Here is a 14,470-nt window from a genome sequence, read left to right on the forward strand (position 1 = left end):
GAATATCTCACAATTCAGACTTCTTTATGGGGGGGTTTCTAATATTGAATTAATTTTTTTTTTTTTTTTTTTTTTACTTTTTATATCTCAATTCTCCTTTTCAATTGTGAATTCAAATCACTGAAAAAATTCTAATACATTTTAATAAAAATCTAAAATATTCTTAATTTCAAGAATGAATTTAAATGTATAAACATAAATGTACATTTGAACAATTTCTAATTTATAAATTCTAAAAAGTTCTAAATAAATAAAAATTCTAATGAATTCTAAAAAAAGTGAATTGTAAGATAAAAAGTTGAAATCACCTTTTTTTTTTTTTTGTTATTAAATATTATGGAAGTATTTGTGAGATAAACTACTTTTTTTTGGTTTCTACCATGGAATTAAAAATGAAAATAAAAATCCCAATTTTTTTTTTTTTTTTTTACTTTTTTATATCTCAATTCTGACTTTCCTTTTTTTTTTTTTTACATTCTAATAGATTTATAATAGATTTAAATAAAAATCTAAAATATTCCAAAATTAAGAATATATTAAATTAAAATGTATAAATATAAATGTACATTATTTAATTTTTTAAGTTAGAAATTCTAAAAAAAATCTAAATAAAATAAAAATAAACAATCTAATAAATTCAAAATGCTAATTCTAAAAAAAACCTTTTTATTTATTGGTTAATTATTGGTTAATTATTGGTCTTTTATATTTTACAGCTAGCTGAAATAAAATATTTTTAAAATATTAATATAAATATTAATATTAATATAAATAAAAAAAATCCTTTTTGTATTTTAGGTAAACTTTATTTTATTTTTCAAGCAACATTTGTTTTTCTTATGACTTTACTTCTATTTTTATATATTTCTATAATAGCTATAATCAAACGGTTTTTTTTGTTGTTGTTTTTTTACAGTGAAAATGACCCAAGATTATTTAAAGATACAGAAAAATAAAATAAAAATACCCATCTCTGTGCATTACAAGCACCTCGGCAGCTCTATTTTTTATCAAAAATGAAATGCAAATTTACACAAATCATCAAAACACACAGAACCTTCATAGACTTACATGATACAAAGAACAAAACCCTGTCTGACAGCTGCTAATGTAGGACTTCAAGACAAACTACAGGACAATCGGGAGCTGACAAGTCAATATTAGCAACTAAAACATCTTACATATATCCAAAAAGGGCTGCTTACCTCGTTTATCTTTTCCAAAGTTAATGTACGGAATAACGAGAAGCAAAAGGAAAGATAAGGAATATTTTAGTGTGGGTCATATATCTCATATCACTGAGAGAAACACAGTCAAAACAAGCAACTTTCAGACGGAGGAGTGCGAGCTGAACTCCACGTCTACCTCCAGTCTAAAAAACAATCTTTATCCATAATGAATCCAGCCCTCAGGGCGGCTCCCGACTCGACGGGCGTCTGCCTCAAATATTTATTCCATTCAGATGTGAAGGATGAAGCGGTGATGGTGGCGGAGGGTGAGAGGATGCACAAACACAGTGTTTTAACGCTGCCCACGTCTGTCGCTCGCACCTTAACAAACGCTTGACTTCAGTCTGAATGTCTGTCGTCGTGTGTGAAGAAAATGCACAGAACGTCGTGGTGAAACCGAGAGATAAACCTTGTGTGCTCAACGGGATTCAACACAACTGGAGCGCTTTGGTGCTCATGGACAAAAATACTGGAAAAAATGATCTTCCTCAGGGTTTTTGTCTTGTTTTCCACCACAAATATCTAAACATTCTGAAATCAAGAAATATTTGAATAAAATTGATCAAAATTAAGTGAGTTTTTGCTTCAAACAACAACAAACATCTGTTGATGGGGACGCATTAGAAACTAAATTGAATAATTAAATTAAGAATTAAAAAAATAAATAAATAAAAAACACAGTTTTTGACTTTTTATATTAATTCTGGCATTTCTCCTTAGAAAAAAAGTCTTATATCACTGAAAAATTCTAATAAATTTGAATAAAAATCTAAAATATTCTTAAATCAAGAATAAAGTTAAAAAAAGTTAAAATGTCTAAATAAATACAAATAAAATTAAAAAAAGAGTGAATTGTAAGATAAAAAGTTGAAATCACCTTTCTTTTTTTGGTTTCTACCATGGAATAATTTTTTTTTTTTAATATATCTTTTTACATCTCAATTCTGACTTTTTTTCTTCAGAGTTTAAATCACTGAAAAAAATTCTAATAAATTTGAATAAAAATATAAAAAATAATAATAAAAAAATCTGAATCTGAATATTCTTAAATCAAGAATAAAGTTAAAAACATAAATGTAAATTCTAAAAATGTCTAAATAAATACAAATAAAAATTCTAATAAATTCTGGAAAAAAGTGAATTGTGAGAAATTTTTTTAAAATCACCTATTTATTTCTTTAATTAAATATTATATTATTTTATATTCTTAAATAAAAAATAAAACAGTAACTGTGAGTTCTTGTTTTTACCATTGAAACTAAAATAAAAACTAAAATAAAAACCTCAAATTTACATTAAATTAAATTACATTTATATTTAATGATTAATTTTTTAATTAAATTAATTTTTCCTAAATGTATAAAAATTAAGTCAGTTTATGCTTAAGAAAAAATATCTGCCAGGGGGATCAGAATTTACTTATTTACTTTTTTTTGTATGCTATGGACTTAAATATATAAAATATTCTTAAATCAAGAATAAAGTATTTTTGCCTTTTTTTTTAATTAAGTGAATTTGTGCTTAAAACAAGAAAAAAATGGCAATGGGGTCAGAAAAATAAACTTCATTCACAGAGAAAATTAATAGTTTTCAAGTTTTAATAGTTATCAAGTTTATTATTCCGACACCATCGCCAAAAAAAAGAAGATAAAAATACTATTTAATCATTTTTTTAATTAAAATACATTTACTTGATATGCAAAATGATTTCAAGATATAAAATATGTATAAAAATTAAACGAGGTTAAAATAAAACATATTTCAAACAGAAAACAAGATTACTTTTCTTACCCCACTGGCAGATTATTTAGCTTGTTTCAAGCAAAAAAAAAATTAATTTGGACTTTTTTTAATCTGAAAAACATTTTTACTTGTCTAGAAAATCCTTCTAGATTTAAGAATTGTTAGATATTTTGGCTGGAAAAAAGAAAAAATCTAAGTAAGAAAAGCATTTTTTGCAGTGTAAAGAATGTTTCGATATTTGTTCTGGAGAACAAGACAAAAATACTGAGCAAGTAGGTTTTTGCAGTGAATATTAACAAAATAGTTAAGCCAAAAAATATTACTCATTCTCATGTCGTTTCAAACCTGTACGACTTTTAAAATAAGATGCTGAACAAAAGACATCGGGGTGAGTCTGTCATTGCCTGTGGTGATTGTACCCAGTGCTTAATTTGAGGCGGATCCTTATATGTATTAGATCGTGACAGCGTGTGCGTGCATAAGAGACGCAGATGTAGATGTATTTGGAGGAAATGTATTGGTCCTCAACATATTTTCGACCAATCAGCTTTAAGTTCAAAATCGCTCTCATTGATTGGTGCTTACTGCTTAACCCACTCTCTCTCGCAGCGGAATGTTGAGAGAGAGAGAGTGTAATAATATCAGAAATAACACTAAATCAAGCAAATTATTCTATAAACACTATAAACATAGCTATACGTTAGTTCCCCCAACAAATGTAACGGTATTCAGAAAAAATACCATATTCGCAATGCATTTGAATGATAAACTATTTTTTATAATGTAGACTAGGCTTCACGTTCGTATACCGATATAAACCAAAAATATACTCTTCAGCAAAAATGTGCTTGGCATAACAGCAGAGTGCAGCGGTTATACTGGGATACGGAGTATTTAAATTGACCAGAGAAGCATTTTACATGTTTTATTTTGATAATGTGCAGACTGAGATGTCAAGTTTGAATTGCTAGAATATGTGTTGTGTGTGTGAGCAGATAAGAGTTGGACATAATACTTTTATTTTTGCACGCTCGAAGTAAAAACAAAACATTTGTGCTTTTGTAAAATGAAGCAAACAAACAGGATGCGCTTTCTTTCTTTTCGTGAACTTGTTGGCGCAGTTAAATCTGTTAATTATTTGAAGGAGTAGTACAAAAATGTACAGATAATGTACTCACCCCCTTGTCATCCAAGATGTTCATGTCTTTCTGTCTTCGGTTGTAAAGAAATAGTTTTTGGAGTAAAACATTTCAGGATTTCTCTCCATATAATGGACTTCTATGGTGCCCTGAGTTTGAACTTCCAAAATGCAGTTTAAATGCAGCTTCAAAGAGCTCTAAACGATCCCAGACGAGGAAGAAGGGTCTTATCTAGCGAAACGATCAGTTATTTTCTAAAAACATTTACAATTGATATACTTTTTCATCTCTACACGGAGTACACACAGAGCTAGACAAGACAAATATTTGAGGTTAAAAAGTATATAAATAGTAATTTTTTTTTTTTTTTTTTTTAGAAAATGATCATTTCGCTAGATAAGACCCTTCTTTCCTCGGCTGTGCTCATTTAGAGCCCGTTGAAGCTGCATTTTGGAAGTTCAAACTCAGGGCACCATAGAAGTCCATTATATGGAGAGAAATCCTGAAATGTTTTCCTCAAAAAACAATTTCCTTACGACTGAAGAAAAAAAGACACGAACATCTCGGATGACAAGGGGGTGAGGACATTATCTGTGCATTTTCATTCTGAAAGTGAACTACTCCTTTAAGTCAGATATTTTTAGCATATTTATACCTTTGATATATAGACTATGATTTTTGAACAAATTTTATTTTTAGTGTAACTTACATTTTCCATCATCCTGGTGACCTATTTTTGAAAACCTGTGCTCTTATAGTTGTTTAATGGCATCATTGTTAGTGTCGATCACGTTGCCTTTTACACTGCAAAAAATGCTTTTCTTGCTTAGATTTTCTGTCTTGTTTCCAGCCAAAATATCTACAAATTCTTGAATCAGGAAGGGTTTTCTAGACAAGTAAAAAATATTGTCTTGTTTTTAGGAAAAATAAGTCAAAATGAAGTGAGTTTTTGCTTAAAACAAGCAAAATAATCTGCCAATGGGGTAAGAAAAAAAATCTTATTTCAAGCAGACAACTAGATTATTTTTCTTACCCCATTGGCGGATTATTTAGCTTGTTTTAAGCAAAAACTCACCTAATTTTGACTTGTTTTTACTAAAACTCTTACTTGTCTAGAAAATCCTTCCTGATTCAAGAATTTTTAGATATTTTGGCTGGAAACAAGACGAAAAATCTAAGTAAGAAAAGCATTTTTTTTGCAGATCCGGCAATTATTTATTTACAAATTAAGCACTGATTATACCCCTAAAAAATAATCTGCAAACAGCATGCAGTGACACACGTGTGACGAAACAAACAACGTCAAGCAAAGACAAGTCAAGCAGAAGGACGCACCTCGTATTCCTCTTTGAAGCCGTAGCCCTCGGCGCACTTCATCTGCGTGATGTGCTGGAGAAGATCGGCCACGCGGATGGCCGGATGAAGCTGACCCGTCTGGTACGGGACGTCCACGGCTTCACGCTTCTTGTAGGAGTGAGTGTGCGACTGCACCAGGCTGCTGGTCTCGCTGTTCATGGTGTGGTTCTCGTCTGCCGGGACAAACGCAAGGGATAAACGGTCAGCAAACGCAGGAGAGAAGCGCAAAGGGATGGATGAGCAGTAGGTTTGACGACCACATGGAGAGATGAGCACAGAACAACGGGTGAGTCGAATCCAAACATGTGCATACACAGAACGCCGCAGCATCTAGACGTCAACATCAAAACAAAAACCAAGCCGTCTGTTCTAGCTAAAGAAACTGGCTACCCGATGAGGTCAAAATGAGGCGGCACGAATGGTGAAATGGTGTGGATGTGGCACCGTCACGACAGGGCTGGGAACCAAAACCAAAGCAAGAGAAAGCACATGTGAGGATGCAGGTGAGTGGAGGTACTTGACGCATGAAGAGGACGGCCACGGGTGACGGCCATGCTAGCTAATGGGAGGGCGAGATGCCACACAAGGCCATGCGAGAGAGAGAGAGAGAGAGAGGCGACACGGTTTGAGGGGAGAGAGGGGGGATCCCACTGACAGTCACCCCCAAAAAACACAGGGCCGATTGGCAACTTACCATTAATGGGCACTTTTTAAGAGAATACATAACAGGTTAAGTGTGAAGAAAGAAAACAGGAAGAGAGAGGAAAAAGGGTGTAAGCAACAAGATAGTTGAAGCAAGAGCAGCTACACATGAAGTCCAGAGACTATCTGAGCTTCTGACTGACTCACTAGGAAACGTCTGACGTGTCAAAATGAAGGAATGAGACGAGGCCCAATCTCAACCTGCTCCACGCCTCGGGTTCACCAAGGAAAATCCCATTCTGATCCATCCAGGCCTACACTTACACTGCAGAAAATGCTTTTCTTACTTCGATTTTTTGTCTTGTTTCCAGCCAAAATATTTAAACGTTCTTAAATCATGAAGGATTTTCTAGATGAGTAAAAATTATTGTATTGTTTTCAGAAAATAAGTGAGTTTTTGCTTAGAACAAGCTAAATAATCTGCCAGTGGGATAAGCAAAAATATCTTATTTCAAACCGAAAACAAGATTATTTTTCTTACCCCCATTGGCAGATTATTTAACTTGTTTCAAGCAAAAATGCACTTAATTTTGACTTGTTTTTTTCTGAAAACAAGACAATTTTTTACTTATCTAGAAAATCCTTTATGATTTAAGAATTTTTAGATATTTTGGCTGGAAACACGACAAAAAAAAATCTAAGTAAGAAGTAAGATTTGGACTGCAGAAAATGCTTTTCTTACTTTTTTGTCTTGTTTCCAGCCAAAATATTTAAACATTCTTAAATCATGAAGGATTTTCTAGATGAGTAAAATTTTTGTATTGTTTTCAGAAAATAAGTGAGTTTTTGCTTAGAACAAGCTAAATAATCTGCCAGTGGGATAAGCAAAAATATCTTATTTCAAACCAAAAACAAGATTATTTTTCTTACCCCATTGGCACAAAATAATTAACTCGTTTCAAGCAAAAATGCACTTAATTTTGACTTGCTTTTTCTGAAAACAAGACAATTTTGTACTTATCTAGAAAATCCTTTATGATTTAAGAATTTTTAGATATTTTGGCTGGAAACACGACAAAAAAAAAAATCTAAGTAAGAAGTAAGATTTGGACTGCAGAAAATGCTTTTCTTACTTTTTTGTCTTGTTTCCAGCCAAAATATTTAAGCATTCTTAAATCATGAAGGATTTTTTAGATGAGTAAAATTTTTGTCTTGTTTTCAGAAAAAAGTTTTGCTTAGAGCAAGCTAAATAATCTGCCAGTGAGATAAGAAAAAAAATATCTTATTTCAAACAGAAAACAACAATAATCCCATTGGCAGATTATTTAACTTGTTTCAAGCAAAAATGCACTTAATTTTGACTTGTTTTTTCTGAAAACAATACAATAATTTTTACTTGTCTAGAAAACCTTCTTGAGTATTGCTTTTCTTAAGTAAGTGTGTAATGCTTTTTAATTTTTTCTGCTCATCAAGGCAGAGTAAAAATACAGAAAAAAATGGAATATTCTGAAATGTTAATGGATTTAAAATAGGGTTTCTATTTTAATATACTTTAGAATAGAATATATTTCTGTGATGCAAAGCTGAATTTTAAGCTTCATTACTCCAGTCTTCAGTGTCACATGATCCTTTAGAAATCATTCTAATATCTGATCTATTATCAGTGTTGATTTATTTTTTCAGGATTCTTTACTAAATAAAATGTTAATAAAAACAGGGTTTATTTAAAATAGAGAACTTTTGTAACAATAAACACCTCGTTTAAAGTTTGGGGTCAGTAAACTTTTTTCTTTCTTTCTCTCTTTGAACAAAATTAATACAAAGTAAATTAATGACGTAGACGCAAATCAGTTAAAGAGATTTATTCATTATTTTGTCATTATTTACTCACTCTCATGTCATTCCGATCATGAATGGGAAATTTACTTCTTAGAGTGTCACATGTTTGAGCTCTGTAAGATTTTTTGTGCATTTATTTGATCTAAAATATAGTAAAAATGTGATATATTTTTATGATTTATAACAGTGGTTGTCCATGTGAATATCTGTTAAAATGTAATTTATTTCTGTGATGCAAAGCAGAATTTTCAGCGTCTTCAGTGTCACATGATCCTTCAGAAATCATGCTAATATGCTGATTTGCTCCCCAAGAAACATCTCTGATTATTATCAATGTTGAAAACAGTTGTGCTGCACAATATTTTAGTGGAAACCGTCATACGTTTTATTCTTTCAACGACTGACTTTCTTCTGTGCAACACAAAAGATGATGTTTTAAAAAATATTTTTTGCCCACTTCATGAAAGTCAATGGGGTCCAAAGAGGTTTGGTTCATTATATCTTCTTTTGTGTCCCATAGAAGAAAGATACAACACAAGGATGAGCAAATGAAGACTGAATGATAATTCTAGATCAAATATCAGTAAAAAAAAGAAGTGTTTTATAGAACGACTAATTCATTAATTCCCATGTTAGTACGCATTCTTGTGTCTCTCAAATGAATGAATGGGAAATTTACTTCTTAGAGTGTCACATGTTTGAGCTCGGTAAGATATTTTGTGCATTTATTTGATCTAAAATATAGTAAAAATGTGAAATATTTTTATGATTTATAACAGCTTTTCGCTATGTGAATATCTGTTAAACTGTAATTTATTTCTGTGATCAAAGATGAATTTTCAGTTTGTATGCATTCTTGTGTCTGTCTAATAAATGAATGGGAAATTTACCTCTTAGAGTGTAACATGTTTGAGCTCTGTAAGATTTTTTATAACGTGCATTTATTTGATCTAAAATATAGTAAAAAATGTGAAATATTATTCTAATTTAAAACAGCTGTTGTCTATGTGAATATCTGTTAGACTGTAATTTATTTCTGTGATGCAAAGCTGAATTTTCAGCGTCTTCTGTATCACATAATCCTTCAGAAATCATTCTAATATGCTGATTTGCCTCTCAAGAAACATTTCTGATTATTATCAATGGTGAAAACAGTTGTGCTGTACAATATTTTAGCGAAAACCATCATATGTTTTATTTTTCAAGACTTTCTTTTGTGCAACACAAAATCTTCTTAGAGTGTAACATGTTTGAGCGCGGAAATATTTTTTATAATTTATAAACAGCTTTCCGCTATGTGAATATCTGTTAAACTGTAATTTATTTCTGTGATCAAAGCTGAATTTTCAGTTATGCATTCTTGTGTCTCTCAAATGAATGACAAGTTTGAGCTCGGTAAGATTTTTTTTTAGATGTGCACTTATTTGATCTAAAATATAGTAAAATTATAAAAAAATTTATAATTTAAAACAGCTGTTTGCTATGTGAATATCTGTTAAACTGAAATTTATTTCTGTGATCAAAGCTGAATTTTCAGTAAATACACATTCTTGTGTCTCTCTAGTGAATGAATGGGAAATTTACTTCTTAGAGTGTAACATGTTTAGGCTCAGTGAGATTTTTATTTATTTATGTGCATTTATTTGATTTAATATATTGTAAAAATGTCAAATATTATTATAATTTAAAACAGCCATTGTCTATGTGAATATCTGTTAAAATGTAATTTATTTGCTGTGATCAAAGCTGAATTTTCAGTTAGTACACATTCTTGTGTCTTTCAAACAAATAAATTGGACATTTACCACTCAGAGTGTCACACGTTTTAAAATGTGCACTTATTTGATCTAAAATATAGTAAAAATGTGAAATATTTTTTATAATTTAAAACAGCCATTTGCTACATAAATATCTATTAAACTTTAATTTATTTCTTTGATGCAAATCTGAATTTTCAGTTAGTACGCATTCTTATGTCTTTCTAATGAATGAATGAATGGGAAATTTACTTTGTGAACCCAAGTTGTCATTAAATATAGTGGTCTGGAGCTGTTCTTAGTTCACAGAATAGCATTAAACTAGGCTCTGACATGTGCACAATCGCTTTTCTAAAGACAAAGTGAGTTTTAAGCGCTGTTGTGAGCATAAAGAGCGCGTCTGAAGACACTGATGGAAATGACCATGGGTCGCTTTATTCGTTCGTGCCACACTGTCACTCCCCCCTCATCCGGTCCACATTATCTGTCCATGCACATGAGAGGTCATAGACATACGTGACGTCACACGCACGACACGGAATGCGGATGGGATGGGGTGAAGCCTCGGCTCGGGGAGGAATAAACCCTCGAATCTCACACAGAAGAGAAAAGCAGGCAGGTATGAATGTGAGGAAGCGTCAGATCTACTTCCTGTCTGTCTCTCGTCAACACAAACAAGCTATTCTCAGGACGTGGTCATGTGTGGAAAACAGAAACGGGAGGCTTTTCTCACCTAGGATGGCGGTCGGCACGAAGGGATCTGCTCGCGGCCCAAAGACGTGCGGAGGTTGACAGAGAAGAGAAAAGCGGTTCAGTCCACACTCATCCAGATCAACACACTGCTGCATTAGTCAGGAAGGTTCAACAAGCGACACACCAACATACAATCATGACAGACCACATCAAATGGGTGCATACTATAGACCCAGTCTATAGAAAAAGACTGTAATGTGTTTGAGGTCGGTAAGAATTTTTTTAATGTGCATTTATTTGTTTTAAAATATAGTAAAAATGTCAAATATTATTCTAATTTAAATCAGCCGTCGTCTATGTGAATATCTGTTCAAATGTAATTTATTTGCTGTGATCAAAGCAGAATTTTCAGCATGTTTTTTGTGTTTTCCAGCCAAAACATCTAAAAGTTCTTAAATCAAGAAGGATTTTCTAGACGAGTACAAATTAAAGTCTTGTTTTCAGAAAAAACTCAAAAGTCAAAAATTAAGTTTATTTTTAAATAATCTGCCAATGGGGTAAAAAAAAATCTAGTTTTCTTTTTGAAGTAAGATTATATTTCTTACCCTATTGGTTTCAAGCAAAAACTTAATTCAAAAATTCTGAATTAAGACTATTTTTACTTGTCTAGAAAATCCTTTTTGATTTAGGAATTCTTAGATATTTTGGCTGGAAACAAGATAAAAAATTTTTGCAGTGCAAGAAACATTTCTAATTATTATCAAAGTTGAAAACAGTTGTGCTGCACAATATTTTAGTGAAAACCGTCATATGATTTATTTTTCACGACTCACTGATGAATACATTTATTTGAAAGAGAAATCTTTTGTTACATTAAAAATGTCTTTACTGTCACTTCTGATCAATTTTACTCATCCTCGATGAATAAAAAAATATGAATTTTAGTTTTAATAATTTTGTTCAGTTTCTGTGATTTTTTTTTCTTTTTTATTAACTTGCTTTCAGTTTCACGTTTTTTAGTACTTAAAGGTAAACTAAATTAATATAACTTTTTTATATTTTATTTTAGTATGTTCAGTTATTTCAGTAGTTTTTTTTGTCAACATTTTTGATGATAACTGAAATCATTTTAATTTAAAAACACTTCATTTTAGTAAATTTAGTATATGTCAGGTAAAGTTTACATTTTATTTCAAGTAATGAAAATGTTTGTTCTAAAACTGAACTAAAATATATATTTTTAGCATATTTAGTTAAAGTTTGTCAAGAAATTATGTTTTTTTAAAAGTTCATAGTTTTTAGAACTACAATAACACTGAATAAAAACACATTTCTTTAAAGAAAAAAATAATACTGACCTCAAACTTCTGAACAAGATATCTTTTTTATTTTTTTATTTTTAGTTTTAATTATTTTAGTACATCAATTAATAGGAGAAATATTGCAACTAGCTCAAATAAAATAATAATGTATTTAGATGTGGGCTAAAAGGTGTCCAATAGTGATCTGATGCGGTCTGTAAAGCTGAGTAGTGCAGAGCGAAGCAACAGACGAGACAAAAGCACAGCAGTTTGAGACAGAAATAAGTGACAAGCAGAGCTTTACCTGGATAGTAGGAGTTTGGCACGGAGGTGCTCAGTGTGTTAGTCTTCATGGTAAACGACGACGGCGACGAGACAGCTTTCAGAATAAAAAAGCAGGCAAGATGTGAGGAATACGCAAATAAACAGTGCATCTGAATTCCTAAAACACTCACAAACGTTTACACGAGACATTCTTATAGACACCAGACAAGTCACTCTACACTAAAATGAGATTTGAATATTTTCATGTTTTGTTTTTATAATTAAAGTTTTTAGTTAATTTCAGTTATTTTAGTAAGCTATTATTTTTTATATATTTATAAATGTATATATATAAATTTAAATTTATATATAATGAATTTCTATTTTTTCATATTTTTCTGTTTGTTTAAATGTGTATACATTTACATATTTATTTTATCTATATTTTTTGCTTTCACTGCTTTTGTTTGAATAATATTTATTTTATTTCAATCAAATTAATTATATTAAATTTCAAGAAAATATATATATATATTTTAATTTTCAAGAAATGCATTATTTTTTTAAATATTTATAATTAATTCTTTTACATGTGTAGACTTTGTAATTTTTAACTCATTGTTTATCAATTTTTCTCTTTAAGTTCAAAAGGATTTTTTCTTTAAGAAATGCATGTTTCCAATGAAATATGTTCTATATTAATTTAAATGTTTATATTTGTTTATATAATTAATTTCTATTTAATTTTTTTCATGTATTTTTTCTAAAAAAAATTTAAATGTGTATATATTTACATATTTATTTTATCTAGTTTTTTGCTTTCAATCAAATGAATAATATTAAAGTCTAAGAAAATCTTTTTTTTAATTTTCAACAAATTATTTTTTAAATATAAGCGTTTATATATTTATTTATAATTCTTATTTTTATATATATATTTTCGATTGTTTTATTTTAGAAATTGAATTTATTACAGTAAAAAAAAAATTTCACAATTTTTGTTTATATTTTTAAAATAGATTTTATTTTTGATTTCGTTTTAATTTTAGTCAAAATTGCTGCAATTTTGTGTATTTTTGGCATTTTATAATTTTTTAAAAATATTTTTTATATCTATAATATAATTATATATATATATATATATATATATATATATATATATATATATATATATATATATAGTTTTTATTGAGTTTAAGCTTTTAGTTTTAAATATTGAATATATTAAATATAAAATTAAAATATTAATTTATTACAGTTAATGTTTATTTTATTTCAAATAATTATTTTTTAGGTTTTATTAGATTTTTAATAACAATCTCAACCCTGTACCGCTCCGACACGACATTAACTTGAAAAAGCAGCTGTGTTTTCCTCCAGATTCATTAGTGTTGATTGTGGCAGTATGAGAATGATAAAGCGTGTCACGCACTCGTCTGATCGCCGCTGACGCCGCGAGCCGTTTGTCAATCACAGCGGCGCAGACAGACAGCAGGAGAAGGTCACACTAAGAGCCTGTGTTTATTTATTTATCCCTGTTTGTGGCCGTTTCACAGAGCCACACGTCCGTCACGGCGAGGGGAAGCGGAGCGACGCGTGTGCAATATTAAACTACACTGTCATGCGATCAAAGAAGCTGTCGTTTCACTCAATATTTCACATTCACGAACCATAAAGACTGATTCGTCAGTAACTCTGCTCTCAATCAATCACAGTAATGACTCATTTAGCTCCTGTGATTCCAGCCATGTGGAAAATATGGATGAAATCCGTTAATTAAGTCATAAAAACGGAATTTATGTTTGATTTGGCGACATTTAGATGAATAAACACAGAAATAGGGAAGAACACTTAATCAGATTGTGATCTGGACTAGTGTCCTCGAAAATTATGACAGAAATATATAACTAGATAAAAAAGTTTGTCAAGAGAAACTCTGAAGTTGGCTTGAGAAAGCTGGACCAGAAAGTTTGAACGGTTTAAAAAAGTTTAAGAAGTTTAAAAAGTTTGAGTCTGAAATAGTCTGAAGTTTAAAGTAGTTTTAAAAGCGTAATGTCTGATAGATAGATAGCTAGATAGATAGGATGTTTCTAGCATGACTAGCATGTTGCTACCATGTTTCTAGCATGATTAGCATGTAACAAGCATGTTGTTAGCATGGTTAGTAAGTGCTAGCATGTTGCTAGCATGTGTCTAGCATGATTACCAGGTTGCTAGCATGTTTTAGCATGATTAACAAGTTGCTAGCATGATTCTAGCATGATTAGCAAGTTCTTAGCAGGATTCTAGCTTGATTTGCAAATTTGCTAGCACGTTTTTTAGCATAATTAACAAGTTACTATCATGTTGCTAGCATGATTAACAAGTTGCTGGCATGTTTCTAACATGATTAGCAAGTTACTGGCTTCTTGCTGACATGTTTCTAGCATCATTTGCATGTTGCTAACATGCTTCTAACCAGTTGCTAGCATGTTTCTAGCATTATTAGCATGTTGCTAACGTGTTTC

At 30.6% G+C, this 14,470-nt stretch overlaps 1 protein-coding gene across 1 annotated transcript in view; it reads right to left on the reverse strand.

Moving 5' to 3' along the window:
- Positions 1-14,470, reverse strand: part of LOC141300392 (receptor-type tyrosine-protein phosphatase mu-like) — a 166,968-nt gene that overhangs the window by 58,167 nt on the left and 94,331 nt on the right. The window contains exons 9-12 of the mRNA XM_073830663.1: positions 12,165-12,174; positions 12,004-12,078; positions 10,439-10,465; positions 5,447-5,640 (exon numbers count right to left, since the gene is read on the reverse strand). Coding sequence (XP_073686764.1) covers positions 5,447-5,640; positions 10,439-10,465; positions 12,004-12,078; positions 12,165-12,174 — 306 coding nt within the window. The remainder of the gene's footprint in view (positions 1-5,446; positions 5,641-10,438; positions 10,466-12,003; positions 12,079-12,164; positions 12,175-14,470) is intronic.

The sequence above is a fragment of the Garra rufa genome, chromosome 24, assembly GCF_049309525.1.
Source record: "Garra rufa chromosome 24, GarRuf1.0, whole genome shotgun sequence".
Taxonomy (NCBI): domain Eukaryota; kingdom Metazoa; phylum Chordata; class Actinopteri; order Cypriniformes; family Cyprinidae; genus Garra; species Garra rufa.